Source organism: Ips typographus, linkage group LG10, assembly GCF_016097725.1.
Source record: "Ips typographus isolate SLU linkage group LG10, UJ_Ityp_2.0, whole genome shotgun sequence".
Taxonomy (NCBI): Eukaryota; Metazoa; Arthropoda; class Insecta; order Coleoptera; family Curculionidae; genus Ips; species Ips typographus.
Window position 1 is genome coordinate 7,078,636 of NC_138431.1, and position 22,698 is coordinate 7,101,333.

General features: G+C 36.9%; 6 protein-coding genes and 1 pseudogene across 12 annotated transcripts; 2 read left to right on the plus strand and 5 right to left on the minus strand.

Annotated features, from left to right (window-relative positions):
• Positions 1–142: 142 nt before the first annotated feature.
• LOC145734917 (uncharacterized) lies at positions 143–9,297 on the plus strand. Of its 5 annotated transcripts, none has more exons than XM_081988581.1 (10): positions 143–281; positions 446–534; positions 1,320–1,807; positions 1,874–1,997; positions 2,057–2,423; positions 2,476–2,671; positions 2,729–2,923; positions 3,853–4,082; positions 4,237–4,516; positions 6,530–9,297. In XM_081988581.1, exons 2-10 carry the CDS (start codon positions 500–502, stop codon positions 6,850–6,852), a joined length of 2,238 nt encoding a protein of 745 aa, XP_081844707.1. In that variant the 5' UTR covers positions 143–281; positions 446–499; the 3' UTR covers positions 6,853–9,297. The 5 variants fall into 5 exon arrangements, with proteins under 5 accessions (XP_081844707.1, XP_081844709.1, XP_081844711.1 ...); XM_081988583.1 differs by having other exon boundaries at positions 1,326–1,807; XM_081988585.1 differs by having other exon boundaries at positions 144–281; positions 3,853–4,043.
• On the minus strand, positions 8,137–10,505 carry LOC145734376 (uncharacterized; the record flags this gene model as incomplete). Its single annotated transcript, XM_081987656.1, has 2 exons — positions 8,137–9,952; positions 10,158–10,505. Coding segments are annotated over 2 exons (873 nt in total), but the record flags the coding sequence as incomplete, so codon positions are not given.
• Positions 10,506–11,248: 743 nt separating this feature from the next.
• On the minus strand, positions 11,249–15,617 carry LOC145734377 (uncharacterized; annotated as a pseudogene). The gene is made up of 5 exons (XR_014179419.1): positions 14,120–15,617; positions 13,291–14,030; positions 12,873–13,242; positions 12,579–12,764; positions 11,249–12,491 (listed from the first exon to the last, which is right to left on the minus strand). The product of XR_014179419.1 is annotated as an uncharacterized LOC145734377 (transcript).
• A 148-nt stretch (positions 15,618–15,765) lies between these two features.
• On the minus strand, positions 15,766–18,765 carry LOC145734925 (uncharacterized). The gene is given in 3 exon segments (XM_081988600.1): positions 15,766–17,142; positions 17,144–17,600; positions 17,847–18,765. Coding segments are annotated over 2 exon segments (1,467 nt in total). The 5' UTR covers positions 17,546–17,600; positions 17,847–18,765; the 3' UTR covers positions 15,766–16,077.
• On the plus strand, positions 18,764–19,642 carry LOC145734942 (uncharacterized; the record flags this gene model as incomplete). Its single annotated transcript, XM_081988621.1, has 1 exon — positions 18,764–19,642. A coding segment is annotated over one exon (618 nt), but the record flags the coding sequence as incomplete, so codon positions are not given.
• A 31-nt stretch (positions 19,643–19,673) lies between these two features.
• LOC145734936 (zinc finger Y-chromosomal protein-like) lies at positions 19,674–22,516 on the minus strand. 2 transcript variants are annotated; one of them, XM_081988617.1, is made up of 3 exons: positions 22,498–22,516; positions 20,359–20,781; positions 19,674–20,307 (listed from the first exon to the last, which is right to left on the minus strand). In XM_081988617.1, exons 2-3 carry the CDS (start codon positions 20,724–20,726, stop codon positions 19,893–19,895), a joined length of 783 nt encoding a protein of 260 aa, XP_081844743.1. In that variant the 5' UTR covers positions 20,727–20,781; positions 22,498–22,516; the 3' UTR covers positions 19,674–19,892. The 2 variants fall into 2 exon arrangements, with proteins under 2 accessions (XP_081844743.1, XP_081844742.1); XM_081988616.1 differs by lacking the exon at positions 22,498–22,516 and having other exon boundaries at positions 20,359–20,910.
• Positions 20,987–22,537, minus strand: LOC145734930 (uncharacterized). The gene is given in 3 exon segments (XM_081988606.1): positions 20,987–21,173; positions 21,176–22,206; positions 22,455–22,537. Coding segments are annotated over 2 exon segments (1,137 nt in total). The 5' UTR covers positions 22,140–22,206; positions 22,455–22,537; the 3' UTR covers positions 20,987–21,000.
• Positions 22,538–22,698: the final 161 nt, after the last annotated feature.

Sequence of the window (22,698 nt, forward strand, 5' to 3'; positions counted from 1 at the left end):
AAATTGGGGAATATAAGAATAGAAGAACTTCTATGACTAAAAAAACTTAGAAGAAAATCACCTAAACAGTCGTTAAAGTGCTAAATGCAACCGTTTTAAAAACCACGTGTTCATTTGTTTCAAGTTCCAAGAGAGTGTGGTTAGGAATATTACACTGAGCTGGCAACGTTGCGCCAGTCTCCTCTCTGCAGATTGACAAGTTGGCAAGCGCCTGCGTAAAAACATGCGCGAAAAATGAAAACGTTTAAACGTTTGTTGGTGGCTGATCTGGTTGGAGCAAGGTGAGTGGAAATTATTTTCTCGTTTTAACGTAATAAAGCTTTTTGCACGTATAAAACTATACGAATTAGCGTAAATCAAAGTCTGTAGCGTAAGTGTCGCATTAATTTGACACAACCAACTGCGAACTTGTCAAGTAATTTGTCGTTTTTTGGGTCCCTTTCAGATTGAACTAAGCGGCCATTTGGAAAGAATTTGCTGACATATTCCACACTGCAAAATGCAATACAATAACGTGTTTCATAATTCACAAATGTAAGTAGAAATTTGGAAATGTACGGTTTTACCCTTGATTTCTTGTGCAGAAATCGATTTCTGCGTAATACAAACGTAAAACTATGACATTATCAATTTATGTTCTTTTTACTACACATAAAGGCTGGGGTGATGGAGAATTGATTTTTTAGAACCACACCTTAAATTTTCCTTTATTAGTTCACTCAATTATTACAATTTTTAGTAATGTAAGTCATGCTAGAATTCTCAATCTCACTATTTGGTAAGGCAATTCAATTGGATTTTCTGAAATTGTGTTGAAAATTTTGAGAATATTGTTAATACAAAGTGTTAAAGACAAAACGTTAAAATAATTATACAAGTTTCTTTTAACTGCAATATTTTATACCTCTTGGTTTTAATAATACCATGTGCATATGGTTGCCTAATTAAAGAACTGTAGGATTTGTGACTTTTTACTATTTTTGTACATAATAGTCTTGAATTTTGTCCTACTGACTTAATTTGGTGATGCTACTAAACTACCTGGCAAACTGGCCCTCTTTGTTTTTTTTAGGCTGACATAATTTGGCCTTTCAATTTCTCATATAAAATACCAGTAGAACTACTCAATAGAAGAGGGTTAACAAATACTGCCTAATTGTTTATCAATTGTTCTATTACCATCAAGAATCAGGTTCTAGATAAACTGTTTTTGCCAATTGCAGTCAGTAACTGGTATAATATCTAATGTGGGCAATTTTCCTAAATTTTTGTATATAAATCAACCATCACTATTTGGAATTGAAATCTGTATGGTATAGGTCAAGGCCGGAACGCAACGAACAATACGGAAAGCAATCGAATTATTGGAATGGTCCTCCTCACGCAATCGCCCCCGTACAAGACTTTGGCGGTCCCAATATGAGACAGTTCAACAATAGAAAATTCAACAATCGCACTTTTAACAACTATCAGAATTACAATAACCGCCAGTCGGATCAACAACAAAAATGCGACGAAAACGGTACACCGCCTGAATGGCAAGACGGCGAATTGGTGCCCTTTAAAAAAGATTTTTACGTACCCCACGCCAACGCAAAAAACCGAACAGATGAAGATATTGAAAAGTATCGGGAAGTGAAAGATATTATTGTACAGGGCGACAATGTACCTTACCCGAATTTCAATTTTGAAGAGAGCAGTTTTCCGGATTATATTATGCAAGTTTTAATGGGTCAGGGATTTGATGATCCTACCGCTATTCAAGCACAGGGCTGGCCTATTGTATTAAGTGGACGCGATTTAGTGGGTTAGTACGCATATACTCTTATAATTAAACCATTCTTTGAATTGTTGTTGTTTTTGTCCTATTCAGGTATTGCACAAACAGGATCAGGCAAAACGTTAGCATACATGTTACCTGCCACTGTTCATATTAATAGTCAACAAAGACCTCAGAGAGGGGAAGGACCAATTGCATTGATTCTTGCTCCAACCAGGTTCGACTTATTGATTTTACATATTTTTTGCAAATTTAACATTTTCTTCTTCCAATCAGAGAACTAGCACAACAAATTCAAAAAGTTGCACACGAATTTGGTTCAAATACAATGATACGAAACACGTGTATCTTTGGGGGCTCACCGAAAGGACCTCAAGCTAGAGATTTGGAAAGAGGAGTGGAAATTGTGATAGCAACGCCTGGTAGATTGATTGATTTCCTGGAAAAAGGTACAACCAATTTGGCTAGGTGTACTTACCTGGTATTGGACGAAGCCGACCGGATGTTGGATATGGGTTTTGAGCCACAAATTAGAAAGATTATCAAACAAATTCGCCCTGACAGACAGGTGTTGATGTGGTCCGCCACGTGGCCTAAACAAGTGCAGGCCTTGGCTGAGGAATTCCTGGTTGATTACGTTCAAGTACGTTTTCTTGATAAGCTTAAGAAATTTTTGGTTTGAGTGTAAGTTTCAGGTCAACATTGGCGGTCTGTCTCTGTCAGCCAATCACAATATCAAGCAAGTGGTCGATGTGTGCGAAGAACCGGAAAAAGAAGAAAAATTGAACGGCCTTTTAAAGCAAATCGCTTCAGATCGCAACAATAAAATCATCGTTTTTGTGGAGACCAAGAAGAAAGTGGATGACATCACTAAAGCTATTAAGTCCGCAGGTAAGCAGCTTGAAATGCCCGTGTGGTGTTGTATTTTTTCTAATCGTTTTTCTTTAGGCTTTGCCGCCATTTCAATCCACGGTGACAAGTCCCAACCGGAACGCGACTATGTTTTGAACGAGTTCAGAACGGGGAAATTCTCAATTTTGGTAGCCACTGACGTTGCTGCACGTGGTCTTGACGTTGAAGACGTCAAATACGTGATTAACTATGATTACCCCAACTCTAGCGAAGACTACGTTCACCGTATCGGTAAGTAACCTTAATAATGATATATCCACATATTAGAGCCCAATTAGAGTGGTTAACGTTATCTGATTGGGTGTCGGAATTGTGGTAAATTACAGGAAACATTGGCATTTTATTACTTTAGCTTTTGTCAATGCTGAAGTGAAATGTGAAAGTTTCTACATTGTATTTTATTTATTTTTTACTAGATAGGTTGCCTACTTAATCAGTGTTGTTTTTAAAATACTCCAGTAGCTTCTCAGACACGTCTTAAGACTTGTAGAATATTCTAAGAGCTTCATAAACCTTCTGTAAGCTTCAAAAGACATTATAAAAGCTTTTTACATTTGTAAAGCTTCAAAAAAAGCCCCGAGAAGGCGCAATAAACTTTAAAAACCTTCAGTAAGGTTAAAGAGTTTTGAAACCCTACTGTAAGCATCTTAAAACATTCTGGTACAATTCTATGACACTCTTAAGCTTTCTGGAATATTCCAAGAGCTTGGAAAACTGTTCTTACTGCTTGGAGACTTTGAAGCTCTTTGTAATATTCTAAAAATCGATCTGTAAGCTTTAAGAGACATTATAAAAGCTTTGTAACTTTTCTAAAACTTTAAAAAACCATAAAAAAGACGAAAAGCTTTAAAACCTTACTGTAAGCGTCTTAAAACATTCTGGGACAATTTCAAGACTCTCTTAAGCTTTCTGGAATATTTCAAGACTTTGAAAACACGTTTGTAAGCTTCAAAACGGTCTATAAACGTGTTGGAGCTGAAGAAGCGCTAAAAAGCTTTAAAAACATTCTGTAAGCTTACAAAGCAGCTTTTAAATCCTATAGAATATTCCAATGAGCTTTAAAACCTTTGCTAAAGTTCTTAAACATTTCGGCAATTTCTAAGACACTTTTGATCATTTTCGAATATTTTAAAAGTTTCTGTGATTTATTTGCGGTGTAGGTCGAACGGGTCGATGCCAGCAAATCGGCACAGCTTACACATTCTTCACATCAAATAATCAACGCCAGGCCAAAGATCTGGTTTCCGTGTTAGAAGAGGCCGGCCAAACTGTCAGTCCTCAACTACAAGAGTTGGCGCAAAATTCTAGAAACGTACAGACCGGTCGTAACCGTTGGAACCAGAGGAAAAAGGTTAATAACGGTGATTTTAGAGACAGTTTCTATTTTAATGTAAGTAGGTCAATGTTTTTCGTGATCGTCTTCACTAACCTGGTCATTTTGGGTCGCCTAACTGTGTGTGACACGCCATTTCACCTACTTTCATTATGAGAGGTCCAGTTTATCCACGTTTGACTATCAAATACAGTGTTTCTTGTAATCGCAGGACAACTCTTCACCTAATTCCAACAACGGAAATCGGGGATGGCAAAAACGATCGCCGACCGGTTTTAACGGAATGGAATTCTACGGTAACGCGCAACAAAATGGCGGCAACAAGAACGGGCTTCAGAACAGGGAGTTCCAGCAAAAACCCCGATACAACAATGGCGGTTTCAACCAGTACCAGAATCCCCAATATCAGAACGGTCAAGTCTACCAACAAAACTACAGTCCGCCCCTGTATGGCCAAGGTCCAATGAATGGACAACCAAGAAACAATTACAGTGAGTATTCCCTCTTTTCTTAGTTCAAACTTTGTCCACATATTAGAGCTCAACTGGAAGTTATTTGGTGTCTAGTTGGGTGTCGGAATTGTGGGAAATCAAACGAAACATTTCATTTTTAAATTGACTTAGTATCAATTCAGGTCAATTTGATACGATGTTTCAACATTTTTAGTGTTCCAAACAACTAGGGCAAGTGGCAGTGTCAGGCACTTATGTCTTAGATTAGTTCCCAGGATTTTCTTTGATATTTTTTGGTGGTTAAGCCACACAAAAATTAGTACAAGTCACGTAACAATTTTTGTTGAGTTAACTGCCTGTTTGATTTTTTTAGTTCACGTGACAGTTTTTTAAATTGCAACTGTCATTTTGAGGTTGTCCAGGTCACATGACAATTTTTGAAATCACTCACCAAGTCCAATCTTATAGAGGATGAAATTGTACGCTACAGGACTTGTAGCTCCTTAAAGAGGGTTTTAAATGCAAAAACACCTTAATACAATCTTATAGAGTATAAAATTTTCTACAACTTTCCTGTTTCAACTCCTCAAATAACCGAGCTACTCAAAATGTATAATATTCACGTAGAAAACATTCTACAGTGCGTTTTTTTTAACGCGCAACATAGGATTTGACGTGTTAAATTTTTAAGCCCATGTTAGACCATTTTATTTTGGAACTGCAAGTCTATAACTTGACGGGTGTGTCTTTAGTACCCTGAAGCTTAAGTAAGTCTACCAATTTGGTCTAAAAAGTGATTAAAAACTGGAAAAAAAATCATTTTTTTTTCGAAAAGATTTTATCGTTCCCTACTCCCTGTATGCATTGTTGTTCCTTGTTGTTTTTATACTGGCAGGGCAGGTAGCAGGTAAAGTGACATATTTTGACTGCATCACGACCCGACATCTTTTGAACGTCAAAAGGGCATTTTATGATTGTTTGGAATATACTGTTTGGCTTCAAACGGAGGTCACTTTGAACAATTCACTTATAAAAATACTTCTTTTGTTCTTAACTTTCTTGATATAAAGTTAATGATCACCCTGTTTTACTTTCTACGCCAAATTTTACCTGCTACCTGCCGTGCCAGTATCAAAAACAACAATGCATACAGGGAGTATGAAACGATAAAACCTTTTCGAAAAAAGATGATTTTTTGCAAGCTTTTTAACACTTTTAGGCCGAATTGGTAAACTTACTTAAGCTTCAGGGTACGAAACAGCCACCCGTCAAGTTTTATACTTGTAGTTCCAAAATAACATGGTCTAACATGGGCTTCAAAATTTAACACGTGAAATCCTATGTTGCGCGTTAAAAAAAACGCACTGTATAGTTTACATTGGGGATATGAAAACACTGGGTGCATTTGTTTGCATGAATAAATTGAATATGTACCTGGGGCATTCAAAATTTTGTCGTCAACAGGACAAAAAAATTGCTGTTTAAAAAACAGTAACCACAGTCATGTGACTCTGATACAGTTTTGAACTTGCAAATGGTCTGGGACGTCAATAGGTCTGTTCGTAGAGAGGATCTCCAACTAGTAATTAGAGAAATAGATACATCCATTAGCCTCAAGTCAGAAAACGTTATAGTCACGTGACATTTACTGTTTCTGAGTTAGAAACCAGTCAGGGATTGCCTCTGCAAACAGACCTAAATTGGAAAAAAATTTGTTTTAAAATTATTAAAGCAGTAATACCCCAACTAATGCTGTTTTGAACTGAAAAAATGTTGCGAAACGGCAAATTTGAACTGTCAAAGTTCAAATATTACCAGAATTCGCAATTGGTGTTAAAAAATAGTTAAAATCACCAACTCAAGCTGTTAACAAATGATATTTAAAAAAAATCCTCTTCATTTGACAATTGACATAAGTTTTCACGATCCCATCGCTAGTTTACATATGCTACCATTGTTATGTCACTGCCACTAACCCCGGAGGGTGTAGTAGGAACATTGTTCCCTAAAATAGAGAAATCTACAAAAAATATGAGCATATTGTAACTGTAGGTCAGGGTAACCAAAGAAACTACAATCAGCGTTACAACCAACGTCAACAGTACCAGAACCCGATGCAGTCAGCGTCATACATGGCGGGCAACAATCCAGCTTACATGGTGCAAACGCCGTCAAATTCGGGAGTACCCAACGGCCTGGAATCAATCATCAGTAACAAATTCTTCCAAAGTCGCGGATTGACCGGCGCGGCTAATTTATGCGCATACCAACAAAATCAAGCGGCCCCATTCGGGCAGTACCCCGCTGGAACGGTGGGATATTCAGCGTACCCGGCACAGTACGCAGCGCCACCTACAGCCGCCGTGCAACAGTAAATCTGTGTTGTTGTTTTTCCGGGCGAATCAGGTATGGTCTTTTTAATTTGCTCGTTGAAATCTCAGTTTCCCGCCCGTTGAATAATTCACTCCTTGTATCGGCATCTAGGATTAATCATTATTATATTGTTTTGCTTCTTCACTTTGTTATTTTCGCTTGCGTTAAAGGTGTTTCTCGAAATTAAATAAAATTCTAGTTTTCGTTCTATTAAAAGCGCTGTTCACAATTAGATTATAGTGCACCAGTGTTTTTTTCTGATTGTATCGACTCGTGAAGCTGCAGCGGATGCTCATTGCCAGCTCCCCGCTCTAGCTGATTTATTCCTTGAGAAAAGTAAACCTTTAACATTTTACCTTAGAGTAGAAAACTTCAGTTCATTTCTAGTTATAACGGCATTAGCGTTCAATTATTTATTTAACCGTTATCAAAGTCAAAATAGAATTTTTATATCAATTTACATCTAGTTTTCGTGTGATCTTCAATTTACTCTAGGATTGAACTGAAGTTTAGTTAATGTGTGATTAGATAGTAGTTTAACATTCTGTATGCCGTTGAAATGCACGAAACATATAGAAGGGGAGTTTCGGCTACTTTTTATAGTATTTAAAGAAACATAATATTATATTGATACTAAGCGGTGCTAATATCGTACCGGGATCCCAGTTACGTATGACCCACTTAGTTTTCGCGGAACAATACGTGCAGTATTTGCAGTTTTTTTCTCCACTAAGCCGTATTTTTAGATAAGTTAGGTGCCAAAATTTTGCGTTTCGCTGATCGAACCCGGCCTGGGGCTGAAACCTTTACGCTTCACCGTTCCTTGTAGAAATCGAGCCACAGCAGCCGTCGAATACGTGTTATTACCGATGGGTTTGAAAAGAGCGGAAGACTGCTGGTTCAACCTCTTTTGACTCATTCCACATACCGTAAATCTGCGTTTTAATATATTAGTTTAAATCGAGAAGCTTAGTCTGGAATGTCAGAAAATTATTTTTGCTAATTTACAGGACTTTTAAAATGCGTTACTCAATTCAAATCGACGGTGGATGAGCTCATTATCATGACTTATTTAAATATCTATAAATTCTAAAATATTTGCATAATACAACAATTTAAACGTCAATTCTTACGTTAGCTAACCAACAATAATAGAATCTTCCGCTCTCCGAAAATCCATACAAAAAACTAAATTTTTGTTTGTGACAGTAAAATCCTTCAAAGTGGATGTTGCAAAAAGGGCAGACGACCAGGTGAAAATTTAACCAAAGAAGGGTTTTTGTGTCCTTTTTACACTCTAAAAAAAAAAAAAACATTACAAACTGGTCACTAAATTTTAGTCTAGTCTGAATATTCTGAGCATTTACGGTTAAATAGCAAGGTCGCGTCTTGAAAAGAAAAATGGATCTTTAGGGCTGCTAGTGTCGTGTAAATATGTAGTGTTAAGTATTTAATCTCTCGTTTGTCGTTTATAAGCGTGGTGCTAAATTGGCTCGATATCTGGGAAATTCAGGGGCGTATTTTCGAATGAACCGGACCGTTTTTACGCGCATCCATTCCGAATAAAATGGGCCTTGGGTTCGTTTAGTAGCAATTAGCTCACGGTGTCATCTGTGATATTTTAGAGAGTAAAGGTAGCCAAGAATAATAACATTAACTGTTTCCGATTAAAACGAGAGGCGCGTTACGTTTTTTACGATTTAAGCAATGTGATATTTATTCCTCTGATTGTGAAGACTGAACTGACGTTTTAGTAAACCATTTACGATTTTTATTCCTCCCAAGGATCACGCAGAAAAAAAAAATGTGCGTCCCGTAGGTCAAGTTTGGTTCGTAAAAACCAGGGTAAAGTAAAAAAAAATATTTTCCTATGCCTACTATAAAGTAAGAAAATTAAGGTTTCACATTGGCCTTAATTAAGTGAGAAAAAAAAAAATGAGAAGCGTACCTCGTATTCGGACTTGCGTGCATTCAAACTAACATTTGCTTGCACAAAGTGAAGTTATTTCATTATTCTGTGATGTATCGTTAAGCGCCATCGCATCGTAACGATTGACGATTTTCCCCATTTATTCGTTAAACGAACGGGTATTTGATTAATCTCGAAAGTACCTTCTAAGTCCATAAAAAAAAACACTATTTTACTAGCCAATTTGTGATCTTACGTCTGGTAGACGAGCGGTATTGGATCGCGTTAACACATTCTAAACAAAACTATTGTTTACTGACATTACCTCTCTCTAATGAACGTGATATAGTTTATCAAAAAATACTCTTCTGTAAGTTTCAAGAGAAGTGCATTTCTTGTATGTAATACAGTATTATAATATAGTAACATGTAATTGGAAATTGTTTTCACTTTAGTTCTATTTATTTTTTTGGTTTCAAATTTCATATTGAGTGGATGCATTATAATCCATTTAATTAATAAACATCATTATTATTAATGCAATCTTTTTTTACGCAAACACATATCCTTCCCATATAACATCCTTTATTAACAAGAATGTAACTAAATTAAATTAACAGTAATCTAGAATGCTGATACACCCACTGAAATTTTGCTGCACATTAGACTTAATGTTTTTTCGTATGTACATTGGTATGAGTGATCAAATTTCCACGTCTATGAAACCGACGTTTACAAATTTCGCACTCAAATTTCTTCTCATCCGTGTGAGTTTTCAAATGTTCGGCAAGAGAGTGGCGTAAAGTGAAGGTTTTTTCACACTGCTCGCATTTGAAGGGTCTCTCCTCGGTATGACTTTTTACATGTTTATTCAATCTACCTTTAGTCAAAAAGTATTTACCGCACTGGGTGCACGGAAAAGGTTTCTCGCCCGTATGAATCCTCAAGTGAACTTTCAAGTCGTACGGAAAAGTAAAACGTTTATTGCAACAGCTGCAAATATGCGACTTTTCATCGCTGTGATGCACTCTGAAATGCACATATCTGGATTTTTTTGTAGAAAAACTTTTGTTACAACTCTCACAATTGTAATTAGTTTTACTATCTTCCACCAGAGAATTTTCATCCGATTTGTGTGTGTCTTCATCGAATTGAAACCATTCACACTCAGATTTTATTGGTTGTCCAGGAAACAATATTCAGTTGCTTTGGACATTGAAGAAAATTGCCAATCATTAAATCTGAAAGTAATACCAACATTGTATTATTTTTTAATTTAAGGACTTAAATAATAAAACTACTATTAAAACAAAAAAAATCTTCTATATTTCAAGCCCTTTTATAAAGAAATAAATTAATATAATACAGTATAGCAATAACTAAAACCCTAATCACCTAATGGATATTTAAGTGAAAATTTAGGTTGGCTAGTTGCCTAAACTGTTTTCCGCATTCCTTACAACGGTAAGGTTTTTCGCCAGTATGGATTTTCACGTGACAATTCAAATTTGATTTTTGCCTGAACCGTTTTCCGCACGTTTTGCACACGAACGGTTTTTCCCCTGTATGAGTTTTTATGTGACAATCTAAATTTGACTGTTGCCGGAAACCTTTTCCGCATTCGGTGCAAGTGTACGGTTTTTTCCCGGTGTGAATTCGTAAATGACAGTTTAAGGCTCCCAATTGACGGAATGATTTTCCGCAATGACACGTGTGCGGTCTCTCATTGTTGGTTACACTTTGGGTGTTTCGAAATTACGACATTTTCGTGAATAATTACATCACGTGCTCCACAAGTATAATCACAGTCATCAGTTGAACTAAACAGAGATTCATTGCTTGTCTGGGCTCGACAAGTTGCCTGATGATCCTGTAAAAGTTGTCGATTATTAAACTCCACAAAACAGTCTGAACACTGGTAAATCAACTGATCAGTATGGTGGACGCCGTCGTGCAAAATCACATTTGCTTTGGTGTCGAAATGTTGGCAACACTGCGTACAGCAGTAAATACAGTCAGATTGATGCACGTGCCACTTTAAATGCTGTAGATCTTGGAAAGTTACATTGCAAGTGGTGCATTTGTATCGATTTCGCCTACAGTGACATTTTTGCTACGCAAAAGGTCGTACAATGTGATCGTCAGTGGCTCAGTTTGGCTTTTGGTGACCAACCTAAAAAAATGAATTTAATAAATAAAAAATGAAGTGAAAACACTAACACATACACACTTATAAACAAAAATTGCATTCGCTACAAGATTTCATTCAAGGGCATCTTTAAAGTATTTGAAAATTTCAAACATCAGCATTCTAAATGTTTTATGGTGCAACCAGTGCGAATGTGACATCACGATGACGCAACTTGTGAAAACCATAATGCAATAATCTGTCAAGTTACGTAATTTTTACGTCACGCACCGGTTGCTCCATGAAGTTATAATTATGGACTAATTTCTTTCTTTATAAACTAAAATTAAACTAACACAAAAAAAAATCATACTGCTTATTTATTGGTATCATCGTATTTCGGGGTGTACAAATCACGAACTCTCTGAACAGCAAACAACCATTCGGCTCTCATCGTGTCAAGAAAAGTTTCAAAGTTTTCAGTTTCAACTTCGTTCAAAATTTCGAGTAATTTCCCTTTAGTTCCAATAAAAACGGATCGGTTTGCAGTCCGAAAGTGTTCGAACTCACGGTGCTGCGCGATTTGAACGCAAAACTTTCGATAGTTTTCGGGCTTTGTTTGGTCACTGACGAGCTAATGGAAACCAAAAATGGCGAAGGTGAATCGAAATCTTTGTACGGCAAGAGTACCAGTTCTGAGGGTTTGGCGCTGCAAGGTGCTAATTCGTTTAAAAAGGATTTACAGCAATCGAGCAGGGTTTCGTTGGTGTTGATTGCAACTCGTAGCAGATCAATTTTTTGATCAAGCTTTTCGTTCAAATCCTCCAAAACCTCTTTAAAAAGTCTGGTTATGTTGAAAAAATCTGGTAAAGTCTCACTTAAAGCAATAAATTCGGTTACTGCATCCCGAAAACGTTCATCCAAAATTTCTAAATAAGGTTGCTTGCATTGAAGGAAAACCTCTTTGGCATCACTGTGAATTATTTCAGCTTCAACCTGTAATTTCTCTAAAATGTTCTTATTACTTGGATGACCGTACAAAGGTTTCAGTTTTGCTTTCAGCTGTTCGTAGTTACGTAAAATCAATCTTTTTCCTTCTGGATTATATGTTTCACGTCACTTTCGTAAAACTGCTCAAACTGTTTTAGGGACTTTTTAGAGTAGTCGTCCATGTAGTTGTCAAAGTACTTAACCAAGAAAAGCAAGCAGTTATTTGCTAGAGACAGGAACTGTTTAGTGTCCCGTATAACTCTAGTTTCACATTGGGTTTGTATTTGTACGTAAGTGTCGTAAATAGAGTGTAGCAATTGTTCAAAATCCCTGGGAAGCTTTGCTTGATCCAAATAAAAACCCTGACGAGATTTGTAGAAGTTTTTAGCGTCCTGAACGGTTTGATTCCATACATCAAAGATGCGCTTATTCAAATTGTTGAAGTAAGTGTCCTCCCATTGATTTGTATCGAAATTGAACAATTTTCCTGTAAAATCTTCAGATTGGTTAGTTAAAGATTTGTCAGCGTATAAGCGTACTGGAACCGCCACATCCATGTACTTAGCCTGGTCAGTAAAACTGTCAGTTAAAGTCTTAACCTTGCCTGTAAACTCCTATTAAAAATGATTTTCTGTTCTTTATGTGTGATTATACCTGGAAGTACATAAATAGTCCACATTTCGCTATAGCGTCAAGTTTCAATTCTGCAAACTCTTTAGAAAGTGATTGAAACTGGAACTGGTGCTTGCACACTTCTTCTGTAAGTGCTTTTTGAAGATATGAGCGGTTTTTCTGTAGGTTTTCAATGACACGTGTTCCTGCTGCACTGCCTGAAGTATGTTTAATAAGTCACTGTTGTGGGCTTCTATTAAACCAATTCGTGCTTCCTTAAATAAAAAACCATTGTGATTGGTCAAATAAGCAGCTTTTAATGGAAATCGATTCTCAGGAATTTTACAGATTTTTAATTTGTACTTTTTGACCCTGTTATATACCTTATTCATCTCAATGTCTTTTGTTATATTAGTCAATCCTTTTCCCATTTGTCCTTCAACATTTTCTATCTCCTTCACCAAACTTTTGATTTCCAGGGGTGAAAAATTACCTCCTTCGTGAAAGAACCGTACATTACGCAACAATATCACGTGACTAGCCTTCACTTCTTCCGCAAATTTGCAACAATTTTCTAAATACTCTTCAGCAAGAGAATTGATTAATTGAACAGTTTGGCGAGTTCTAGCCTTTAATATTGGACGTATCGAAGCTACTTCACACGAATTTTGTGAATTTACGCATCTAGATGTTAGGTTAAGAATGTCTTTTTTGTATTCCTCCACTAATAAGTCCCATTTATCAGTATAGAGTCTGGAAGACAACCATTAAAATAGAAATTATACTAAAAAAAAGACGTACTTGAAGTCGTCTTTTAGAGTTGGAAGGCGACGTTGAACTGCCATTTTATGTTCATTCCATCGGTTTTGATGCTGGTCCAATTCTTCGAGACGTTCCTCGTAAATGTACGCTTGAATTTTGTTGATTCTAGAACGGTGATAAGAGAGTCGAATGTTTTTCCGCACTTCTGCTCTGGCGAGACGTCGTTGAATCCATTGATCGATTACCGCTTGAACATCCGCTTTAGCAACTTCCAGATAATTGTTAATGGACTCCCATAAGCCAAACTGCCAATTGCTGATAGCTCCTATCTGGAACTTGAAGTAAAACATTTGATTGGGAATTAACTTTTCCAAGGGATCCGCCAGAATGTTCGTTTGGCTAGCTCTGGCTCTGCAAATTTTCGGATCTAGCTCCTTATCCGGAGGATAAACTTCTAGAAATCTTTTCACCTCCTCAACAAGAATGTCTGAAAGTAGGTTAAACGCTTCCTGGTACTTTTTTAGTAAAGCAATTTCCGACTGGTGGTGCACATTGTATTGCTCTTCTACTTGGGTTAGTACCACTTTAACTTCCCCTAAGGTTTTGTTAAGTTTTTCTTTAGTGGGTTCCTGTCCTTAACGTGTCGATGAGCACGTTTAGTTTTGATTCGTACAGCTCACAGAGGTGTTGTTACGCACGGTGTTTTCCATATCTCTCAGAATGATAATTTGAAGCACTTTGGTTCGACGAAAGTGTCTTCCCCATAAAAACCGACGCTGCTTCAATGAATTTAATTATTTTGTCCATTTTTTGATCAGACCGTCCACCAGGTCGTTCCAAACCTAAATTACATGTAATCTCATCAGTGTGTCATATACAATATCAGATAGAACAGGTACCTGTTTTTACCGTTTTCCAGGTCAGCATCGTAGATTTTAGCAATTTGAGTGGGATTTGGAGCGTACATATCAATTTGCGTGTCAGAAACCTGGTTGACAGTGGGCATGTTTCGTAAAGTTTCCTCCACGATTTTTAAATCTTCAAAAAAACCGATTGTACACCATTACAGAAGCTCGTTTGTAGCTAATCATAAGCTTTTGCGCCTTTTGGTCTAACAAGGACAAAATTTCCCTGATTCTATTCAGCCAATCAAGTGGACAGTCTGTAGTCTTTACCAGCGATTCCACTTTGAGCAATCGTTCACTCATTTCTTGCCAAATGTATTCAAATCTCGAAACTGGGATGTTATATTCGGGTTATATAAGTTTTGCAAGTCTCTTGCAGATTTATCGGCTTCGCTTCTTATATATTTAATCCAATACTCTTTCAAAAATTGTAAATCTTCTACAGCGTTTTTGTTGTAGTTTTCTATTTCAGTTGCAAGGAAAACTTTATTTCCGCATAGTTTCTATCGTTGCACAGTATAGTTTGGTTGACTTTCTCTAATTCAAGTTCGATAAGTTCGTCACATTCATTTGGCGGTCTGTATGAAATGCTTTTTACATCTTCGTAAGTTTTTTTTCAATACTTTTTGAAACTCTTTTGCCTTATCCCGCTCAGTTTTCACTAAATTAGCGTAAAATTCCCCAATCAAATCATTCTGCTGCCGCGTGTAGTCGTGAATGCGTTTGTAGATTTTGGTAAAGTAGAACTTGTCTATGGAATTTGCATGGTCACGATTGACGCTAGTAGTGCAATTGTACAGTTCACTTTTAATTAGTCCTTTCAATTTGTCCAACTTTAGCTTCAATTCTTCGGCGGTTGCCTGAAATTGCGCAGTGTACTTGTGGAAAATTAGTACTTGTTCCTCATGTAAATTTGCAATGACCTTTTGCTCTTCCTGAGCTTTTTTCTTGTAAAACGCATCTAGTTTTTTGGAGGGCTTTGAATTGCCCACAAAATCAACAGGCAAACACGTTAACTGGAAATCGTCCATGATTTTTGACTGATAAGTCAAAAGTGTACAGGTAAGTGGAAATTACAGCTCTGTTTGTGATTGGTCAAAAAAAAGCAGCAAGCTGAAAGCTGCATTTTTTGACCAAGCACAAACTTACGTTTAAGTACAGTACATAGAGTAGACCATTAAAAAGAGAGGCCTCTAGAAGTTTCAGAGAGCTCTAAATGCTATTGAGAATCTTCTAAAAAGTTCCAGAGGCCTCTACAACTGTCTTAAACATACACAAAACTTTTTTAAATTGCCAGATTCTTCTAGGACCATTTTGAATGTCTCACAAACCTCTAAATGCTTTCCTGAACCTTCCACCACTTGAAAAGTGATAGATGCCTCTACAACTGTCTTAAACTTGGTGCATTTTTCCGTTTTCAGCCTGTATATCTCTGAATTGCAACATTTATTACCCTGTTCTGTTAAAAAAAGCAACAAATACACAAAATCCCTTTGTTATTATACCTACTAGTAAAAATTATTACAAAAGGATACATAAACACTTTACGGTGGAGTAGTGGAATACATAAGGTCACAAAAACAAACACTATTATGAAAATAAACGAACATTTCCTTGTTTCTGAACACTTTTTATTAATTAATTATCAAAAAATACAAAATAAACGCAATTTTTAAACATTTTTGTATTGTTAGGTTAGGTTAGGGTTCTTGAGTCTGTCAAAAAACAAATATCAACTGTCATGTCACAGAACATAACCTCACTAAACTGTTAAATGTTCAATAATATTGATTTTATTTTGTATTATTGTTTATCTTATTTTTACAACATGGTAAACAAAAATAGGACCTTATTATTCAGTAATAATGGTAAGTCCACTTTTTACTACAACACTACAGTGATTTAATATCTCCAATGTAACTTACTCCTGGCAATTCTTTATCACATGACCATCTCTTTCCTCACCTGTTTTAAAGGTTTTCTTACAGGCACAACATTGATACCGTTCATCTCCACTGTGCACCTTAAAATGCGTGATTAAAACCGCCCTCTTTTGAAAATACTTTCCGCAATAGTCACACCCGTAGGGTCTTCCTTCATTATGAACAATCAGGTGGGTTCTCAAGCTATTCCGATTGGAAAAACATTTCCCGCATTCGTTGCAAATGTAGGGTTTGTCGCCGGTGTGAAGTCTTTGGTGGTCTTCAAAGTTAGTTTTGCGCGAAAACGATTTTCCGCACTCCAAACAACCAAACGGTTTTTTGCCAGTGTGAATTTTCTGATGGGCGTCCAGGTTGGCTTTTAGCGAAAATGCTTTGCCGCACTCGTTGCACGTGAATGGTTTTTCGCCGGTGTGTATCCGCAGGTGACTGTTCAGTTGACTTTGGTATGGAAAGTATTTTCCGCACAACTCACAATTAAACAGCTTTTCACCGGTGTGACGTGAAATGTGCGCGTCTAGGCGTGATTTCAGGGAAAACGAAGTTCCACACAAGTGACAGCTAAAAGGCCTGTCGCCGTTGTGGCTTTTTAAATGAGCCTCAAAGTTTGTCTTGTTTGAAAAGCTCTTTCCGCATTCCTGACAATTAAAAGGCTTTTCATTAGTATGACTGCGTAAGTGAGCCAACAAATTGGTTTTCTGCGAAAATGCTTTTTTACATTCAGTGCAACTGTACGGTTTATCTCCAGTGTGAATTTTTTGATGTCTTATTAAATGATTTTTCTGGGCAAATGATTTACCGCATTCACCACATCCGTACATTTCCCCGCTATGGAATTTGGAGTGTGCGGCCAAACTAGCTCGGTGAGAGAAATGTTTGCCGCATACTTTACACGTATGCGGCTTCTCTCCTAAATGTTTCATTAAGTGATCATCCAAATTTCGTTTTTGGGTGAAACACTTTCCACATTCGTTACAGCTGTACGGTTTTTCTCCAGTATGCACTCTTGAATGTTTCTTCAAATCACTCGTAAAGGCAAAAGTTTTCCTCGCAATGTTTGCAAGTGAACGGTTTTTCGCCAGTGTGAGATCTTAAATGCCGTTTCAAATCGCTAGCCCGGTAAAAACGTTTCTCACAGTGTTCACAATTGAAAGCTTTCTCACCGCGGTGCCTAATTAAATGCTCATCTAAGTGAGCTTTTTTTGTGAACACTCTATCACACTCTTTACAACTTAATACGTTTTTTCCTGTATGGATTCTAGAGTGAACATCCAAGCTGGTTTTATGTGAGAAATATTTATGGCAAAACTCACAGTTATACATTTCAGCTTGATCAGTGTTTAAAGAACAACCCTCACAAAATAAGTGAGTGTTGTCCAAATTTTCCAGAGTGCAATTACAGGACATGCACTTTTTTCCTGGTTCCAGCAGGTCCATTTCATCTTTCATTATTTCAGTAAAAGGTGGGTTTTCATCATTTTCAGATTTAATCACACAGCTGAATCTAAAACCAAAGAGATTAGTACAAAACAGAAAACTACTTAAAATCTTTTCTACAAATTATGTAAACAACAAAATAACACACTTGTGATGTTACCAAATGGTATAAAATGGCAGCTACTATAAAATACTGACTTAAGAATTGGTTTAAGTATGATAAGAGCTATACTTAAAACTACATTATGTTTAGGAAACCATCACTATTGAACCAAAATCGAAAAAGTGTGAGTTTAATAAAGGGGTTTCTTACCCTGTTCTGTCACCACAAAAAAAGTAATTTTATTAGTGAAAACTTATTACAAAAGGATACATAAACACTGGTAAAAAGTAATAAAGTTAAAAAACACCCACTAGTATAAAAATTAAAGAAAATTTCCCTTTTGCTGACCACTTTACACTTTTATTAACTGAACACAAAAAATTTAAAAATCTGGGTAAATTTGATAGGTTAGGGTCACTGAGTCTGTCAAAAAACAAATATCAACTGTCACCCGCAAAAAGGAAGACAGCAAACTAACTCCTAACCTCACTAATTTGTTGATTGTTTTGGATGTTTTTATATCCAGTATTTTAGCTTTATTTTGTTTTTAATACATTTTACATAAAAATGGGACCTTATTTCACTTGAAACAGGGTGTTACAATTACTGGGACTTGTCCAGTATTGAATATTGAAGGTGTACTTTCCTGGTTGTGTATCCTTTTTTTTCACACAAATTAATTGCTTAATTTGAATACACCATATTACATTCCTTCAATGTGAAACTATTTTGTTTAATTAACACCTCCTGCTAATTGGCAGTCAGTAGTGTTTCCTCACTCCAGAGTGTCTTAGAAACTTTGTATTCTTACACTTTTTAACTTTTAGGAAATTTGGAAGTTTTAATAAAAGTCACCGCCTAACTAAACATACATTAGAAGAAGAAGAAATTACAATTGTGATAGAATCAGCAGAAAACCAGCAAGAAAAATGTAGTTTTGTCACTCCTAGGATGACAAAGTCTGACCCAAAAAAACCGGTACTGTTGTGAATACTGTGGAATGTGCTTTCCTACACCAAGCAAGCTGCACAATCATCTAAGTGTACACACTGGATTAAAAGCGTTCAGCTGTAAAAAATGCGGAAAACAATTTAGTGAGCCAGGAAAAGTACAATATCATTTAAAAATTCACGCGGGTGAGAGAAATTACAATTGCGAGTACTGCGGGAAATGTTTTCCTCCAAAAAAGCCACTTAACAACGCATTTGCGAATTCACACAGGTGAAAAACCGTTCAGATGTATACTTTGTGACAAATGTTTTGCGCGAAAAGACAACTTGAACGTGCATTTAAATTTCCATACTGGCTACAAACCTTTTATTTGTACAGAGTGTGGAAAAGCTTTTGCCACTTCAACTAGTCTAAATATTCATCTGGTAGCGCACCAACCTGAACAGCTAAAAACAATTCAAAAACCTGCTTTTAAGTGTACAGAATGCGGCAAAACTTTTAGCCAGCAAAGCGTGTTAAAAAACCATTTGAGGGTGCACAGCGGCGATAAACCCTTTACTTGCAGCTATTGCAAGAAGAATTTTTCTCAAAAATCTTCTTTAAATTACCATTTGAAACTACACGCCAGAGTAAAAGCTCACAATTGTCAGATGTGCAAAGCCTCTTTTGTTGATCGGGGAAATCTTTTAAGACACTTGACTATTCATACGGGAGAAAAACCGTACGAATGCCAGCACTGTAGTAAAAGTTTTCGGCATCAACATCATCTGAAAAAACATTTAAAAAACGCATAAGGGGGATAAATCCTCATCACTGTAAAGTTTGGTTAAATTTGAAAGTAAGCATGAGTAAAATTCCAGAATATGTAACTTTTACAGTGTTTGCTACTGAACTGTTTTTCGTCTTTGAATTCCCCATTCATCCATTGAACGTTCTCCATTAAAATGCACAGATACTCTATCCAACCTATATTCCTCTTTGAATTTAAGTCAAACTTCCTGGGTGTTTAATTACATTATTGTTAGACCTAAAACAAAGTGTTTTAACTAATGAAATCGTAGTTTCTTTTAAATAATGATCCCTTATCAAACAATTAACTGTATTTTTTAGAGAATTTATTAACAGAACAACAATCATTAATAAAGGAACATTTCATAGCAGCAACTAAAATATTTAAAGCAAACAAAATAAAGTAAGGACTGTCTTAGTCTTTGGTTTAACGTACATAACATAAATGATATAACAACAATTTAAGGGATTGCTTGTCCTCCAAGACAAGTTCTTAAATGAGCATTCAGCACGCTCTTACAAATGCAACCTTTGCCACAAAACTGACAAACAAAAGGTCGTTCTCCACTGTGTATTCGTAGATGAATCTTCAAAGGAGCCCTCTGACTGAAACCCTTTATTGCACACCCGGCATAAAAAGGGTCGTTCGCCCGTATGCACCCTTTCGTGTTCCAGGAGCAGGTCTTTTCTGCAAAAACTTTTGCCGCACGCCCCGCACACGTGCGGCTTGTAACCGGTGTGGGTTCGTTTGTGAAACTTTAGAGTTTCCACGCTAGACAGACTTTTGCCGCAGATATCGCATAAACTCTGGAATTTCGGTTCGTGCTTGCGGCTTTGGTGTTTTTTCAAACCGGATTTGGTGCCGAACGTTAATTTGCACAGTAAACAGGTGTAGTGGTTGTCTTCTTTTACCACGCCGTGGTGGAGAAACCTAGAAATGTTGAAAAGAAGCCTTAACTGAACACCTTGACTGGTTGCTCACCTGTTATGGGCGTTCAACAACCAAGAAAACATAAAATGTTTGCCGCACATAGTGCAACTAAACGGCATTTCTCCGGTATGAAAGTTTTTATGTTCGTCAGCCTGAATGGTATCGGGGAACACCTCGAAGCACACCGTGCAATGGTGTACTTGCGCGTTCGAACCGTGCTTTCTCATGTGCTTTGCTATGTTGGACTCTATGCCAGTTTTGTACTGGCAGTACTGACAGTAGTACTTTTCCGTGTGGATTTTGGAATGCAACGCAAAATCCAAACTATGTTTGGCTGTGTATTCGCAAACCTCGCAGGTGAATCGGATTTTTTGATCGTCCTCGTAGCTGGGATTTAGTTTGGACGCTTCAATAAACATTTTGTGGAGTTTCCGGAGTTTTCGACGTAAATTTGTGCTGGCCGTCAAGAATGTCCTAAAATGTTTAGTATAGAAAAATTCTGTGTTTTACACACTTCATTTCAAAAAGGATAGGAAACCGGTGGTAAGAAGAGAGAACTATTATGCAGATAAACTAATAAGAGGTATAACAGTTAATCAAAAGTTCTGTGACCAACCATCATTTTGTCTACAGCATTACAATAGTTCTTTCCATACAACTAAGTAACTTGTACATAAAACAAACATAAAGCATTTATTCTAACGAATCTGGCAACTGATAGTTTAAATAATCAATTTCTACTCCGCCTACGTCATGAGTGCGATAATGCGACATCAAATGACTCTTTGATATAAAGTTTTTACCGCATTCGCACTTGTACGGTCGTTCTCCCGAGTGATACCTCAAATGCACGGTCAGTGAGGTTTCTGAGTAAACTTTTTGGGACATTGATCGCACTGGTACGGTTTATAATTGGTGTGCGTCCTCCGGTGCACCTCCAAATACTCTTTCGAAGCAAACAACTTCTGGCACACGGTGCATAGAAAGTCTTTAAGTCCCGTGTGCATTTTAACGTGCGTTTCTAAAGTGCGTTTGCTACTCAGTGACTTCCGGCAAATTGAACAAACATACTGTTTGCTGTCTGAGTGAACAGATTTGTGATGGGATTTAAGAGCTCTGACACTAGCGTATATGCGGTTGCATAAGTCACACACGTGTTTACTTGGGATACGAGTGTGTAATGACATGTGTTCTTTGAGAGACGCAGTGCTGCTCAGTTTTTGGCCGCAAGTTTCGCAAATAAACCCCGATGAACTGTGCACAGTTCTTTTGTGATGCAAACACTCGTTGTGCGATATAAATCCTTTACAGCACACGTCACAGTAAGCAGTAAATAACTTTGAGTGTCGCTTTTTATGGGCGTTAAGGTGAGATTTATGCACGAACAACTTGGGGCACAGGTCGCATTGAAATGAAGGTCCAGAATGTGACCGTTTGTGCTCATTTAACTCGTAGCGGAATCGAAACAGTTTCTGACAGATGTCACATTGGATTGATGGTTTCTCGTTGTGGCGCTGCAGATGTTTTTTGAGGAGTTTCTTTGTGGTGAATTTTTTCTTGCAGATGTCGCAAGTGAACTGAGTGATTTTCGCGGGTTTAGAGTACATATCCGGAATCTCACTAGGACGTCCTGATAAAGGTTGGACGTCAGTCATTTCAACAAAATTACTTAAGGGACCAAACTGGTCATTGGTGGCTATGGTGTTCAAAATGGCGGCGCACTCTTCTTCAGTTGATAACAGATTGAGAAGCTCATCTGAAACATTTAATTGGTCCACCACTGAACTTGCTGGGATGTTTTCTGACGATTTTGGACACTCTAAAGACTCCATTAGGTTTAAGTTGGTTGGTAGGGAGTCTATGTTGAATGATGAGCAAATTGTTTCAGTGGTGTACACCCTAAAACAATAATTATTAACTAATAAATCAAAAAACTATTTTCTTTTTTATGTCTAGTTTGTTATTATAATTGGTTTCAACTGCCTGGACCATTTGGGTCAAAACAATTTAACATGTTTTCACTAAATATGGGAGCATTAGGCAGCAGAAACTAATATTCTTTAATAAATTATGTCTGTACAGAAAAAATAAAACACTCTAACTGTGCTATTACATACACAATCTAGGATTCTGTACATAAAATACACTTAAACCACCATAACAGTCTTATAAAAACCAGTTAAAGGATACGTAAAGCAGCACGTCTTTCACACCCTTGAGTACTAGCAACCTGAATTTGTCTCTGGTAATAAAAGATAACCGCCCTAAATTTTATTTTTCTATGGTATAGACAAGCAATTCAAAAAAATAATGAAAAAAAAAATAAACAGTGGTAAACAATTTGGTTAGGTTTGTTGTCAATGTCAGTTATTACATTTTGAAGTTTAATCT

Coding starts and splice junctions, on each gene's coding strand:
- LOC145734917 (XM_081988581.1), top strand. CDS start 500: ATGCAATACAATAACGTGTTTCATAATTCACAAAT. Junction 535..1,319: donor GTGTTTCATAATTCACAAAT/GTAAGTAGAAAT, acceptor TGTATGGTATAG/GTCAAGGCCGGAACGCAACG. Junction 2,924..3,852: donor AGACTACGTTCACCGTATCG/GTAAGTAACCTT, acceptor TTTGCGGTGTAG/GTCGAACGGGTCGATGCCAG.
- LOC145734936 (XM_081988617.1), bottom strand. CDS start 20,726: ATGTTTATTGAAGCGTCCAAACTAAATCCCAGCTACGAGGACGATCAA. Junction 20,308..20,358: donor TTGTTGAACGCCCATAACAG/GTGAGCAACCAG, acceptor CAACATTTCTAG/GTTTCTCCACCACGGCGTGG.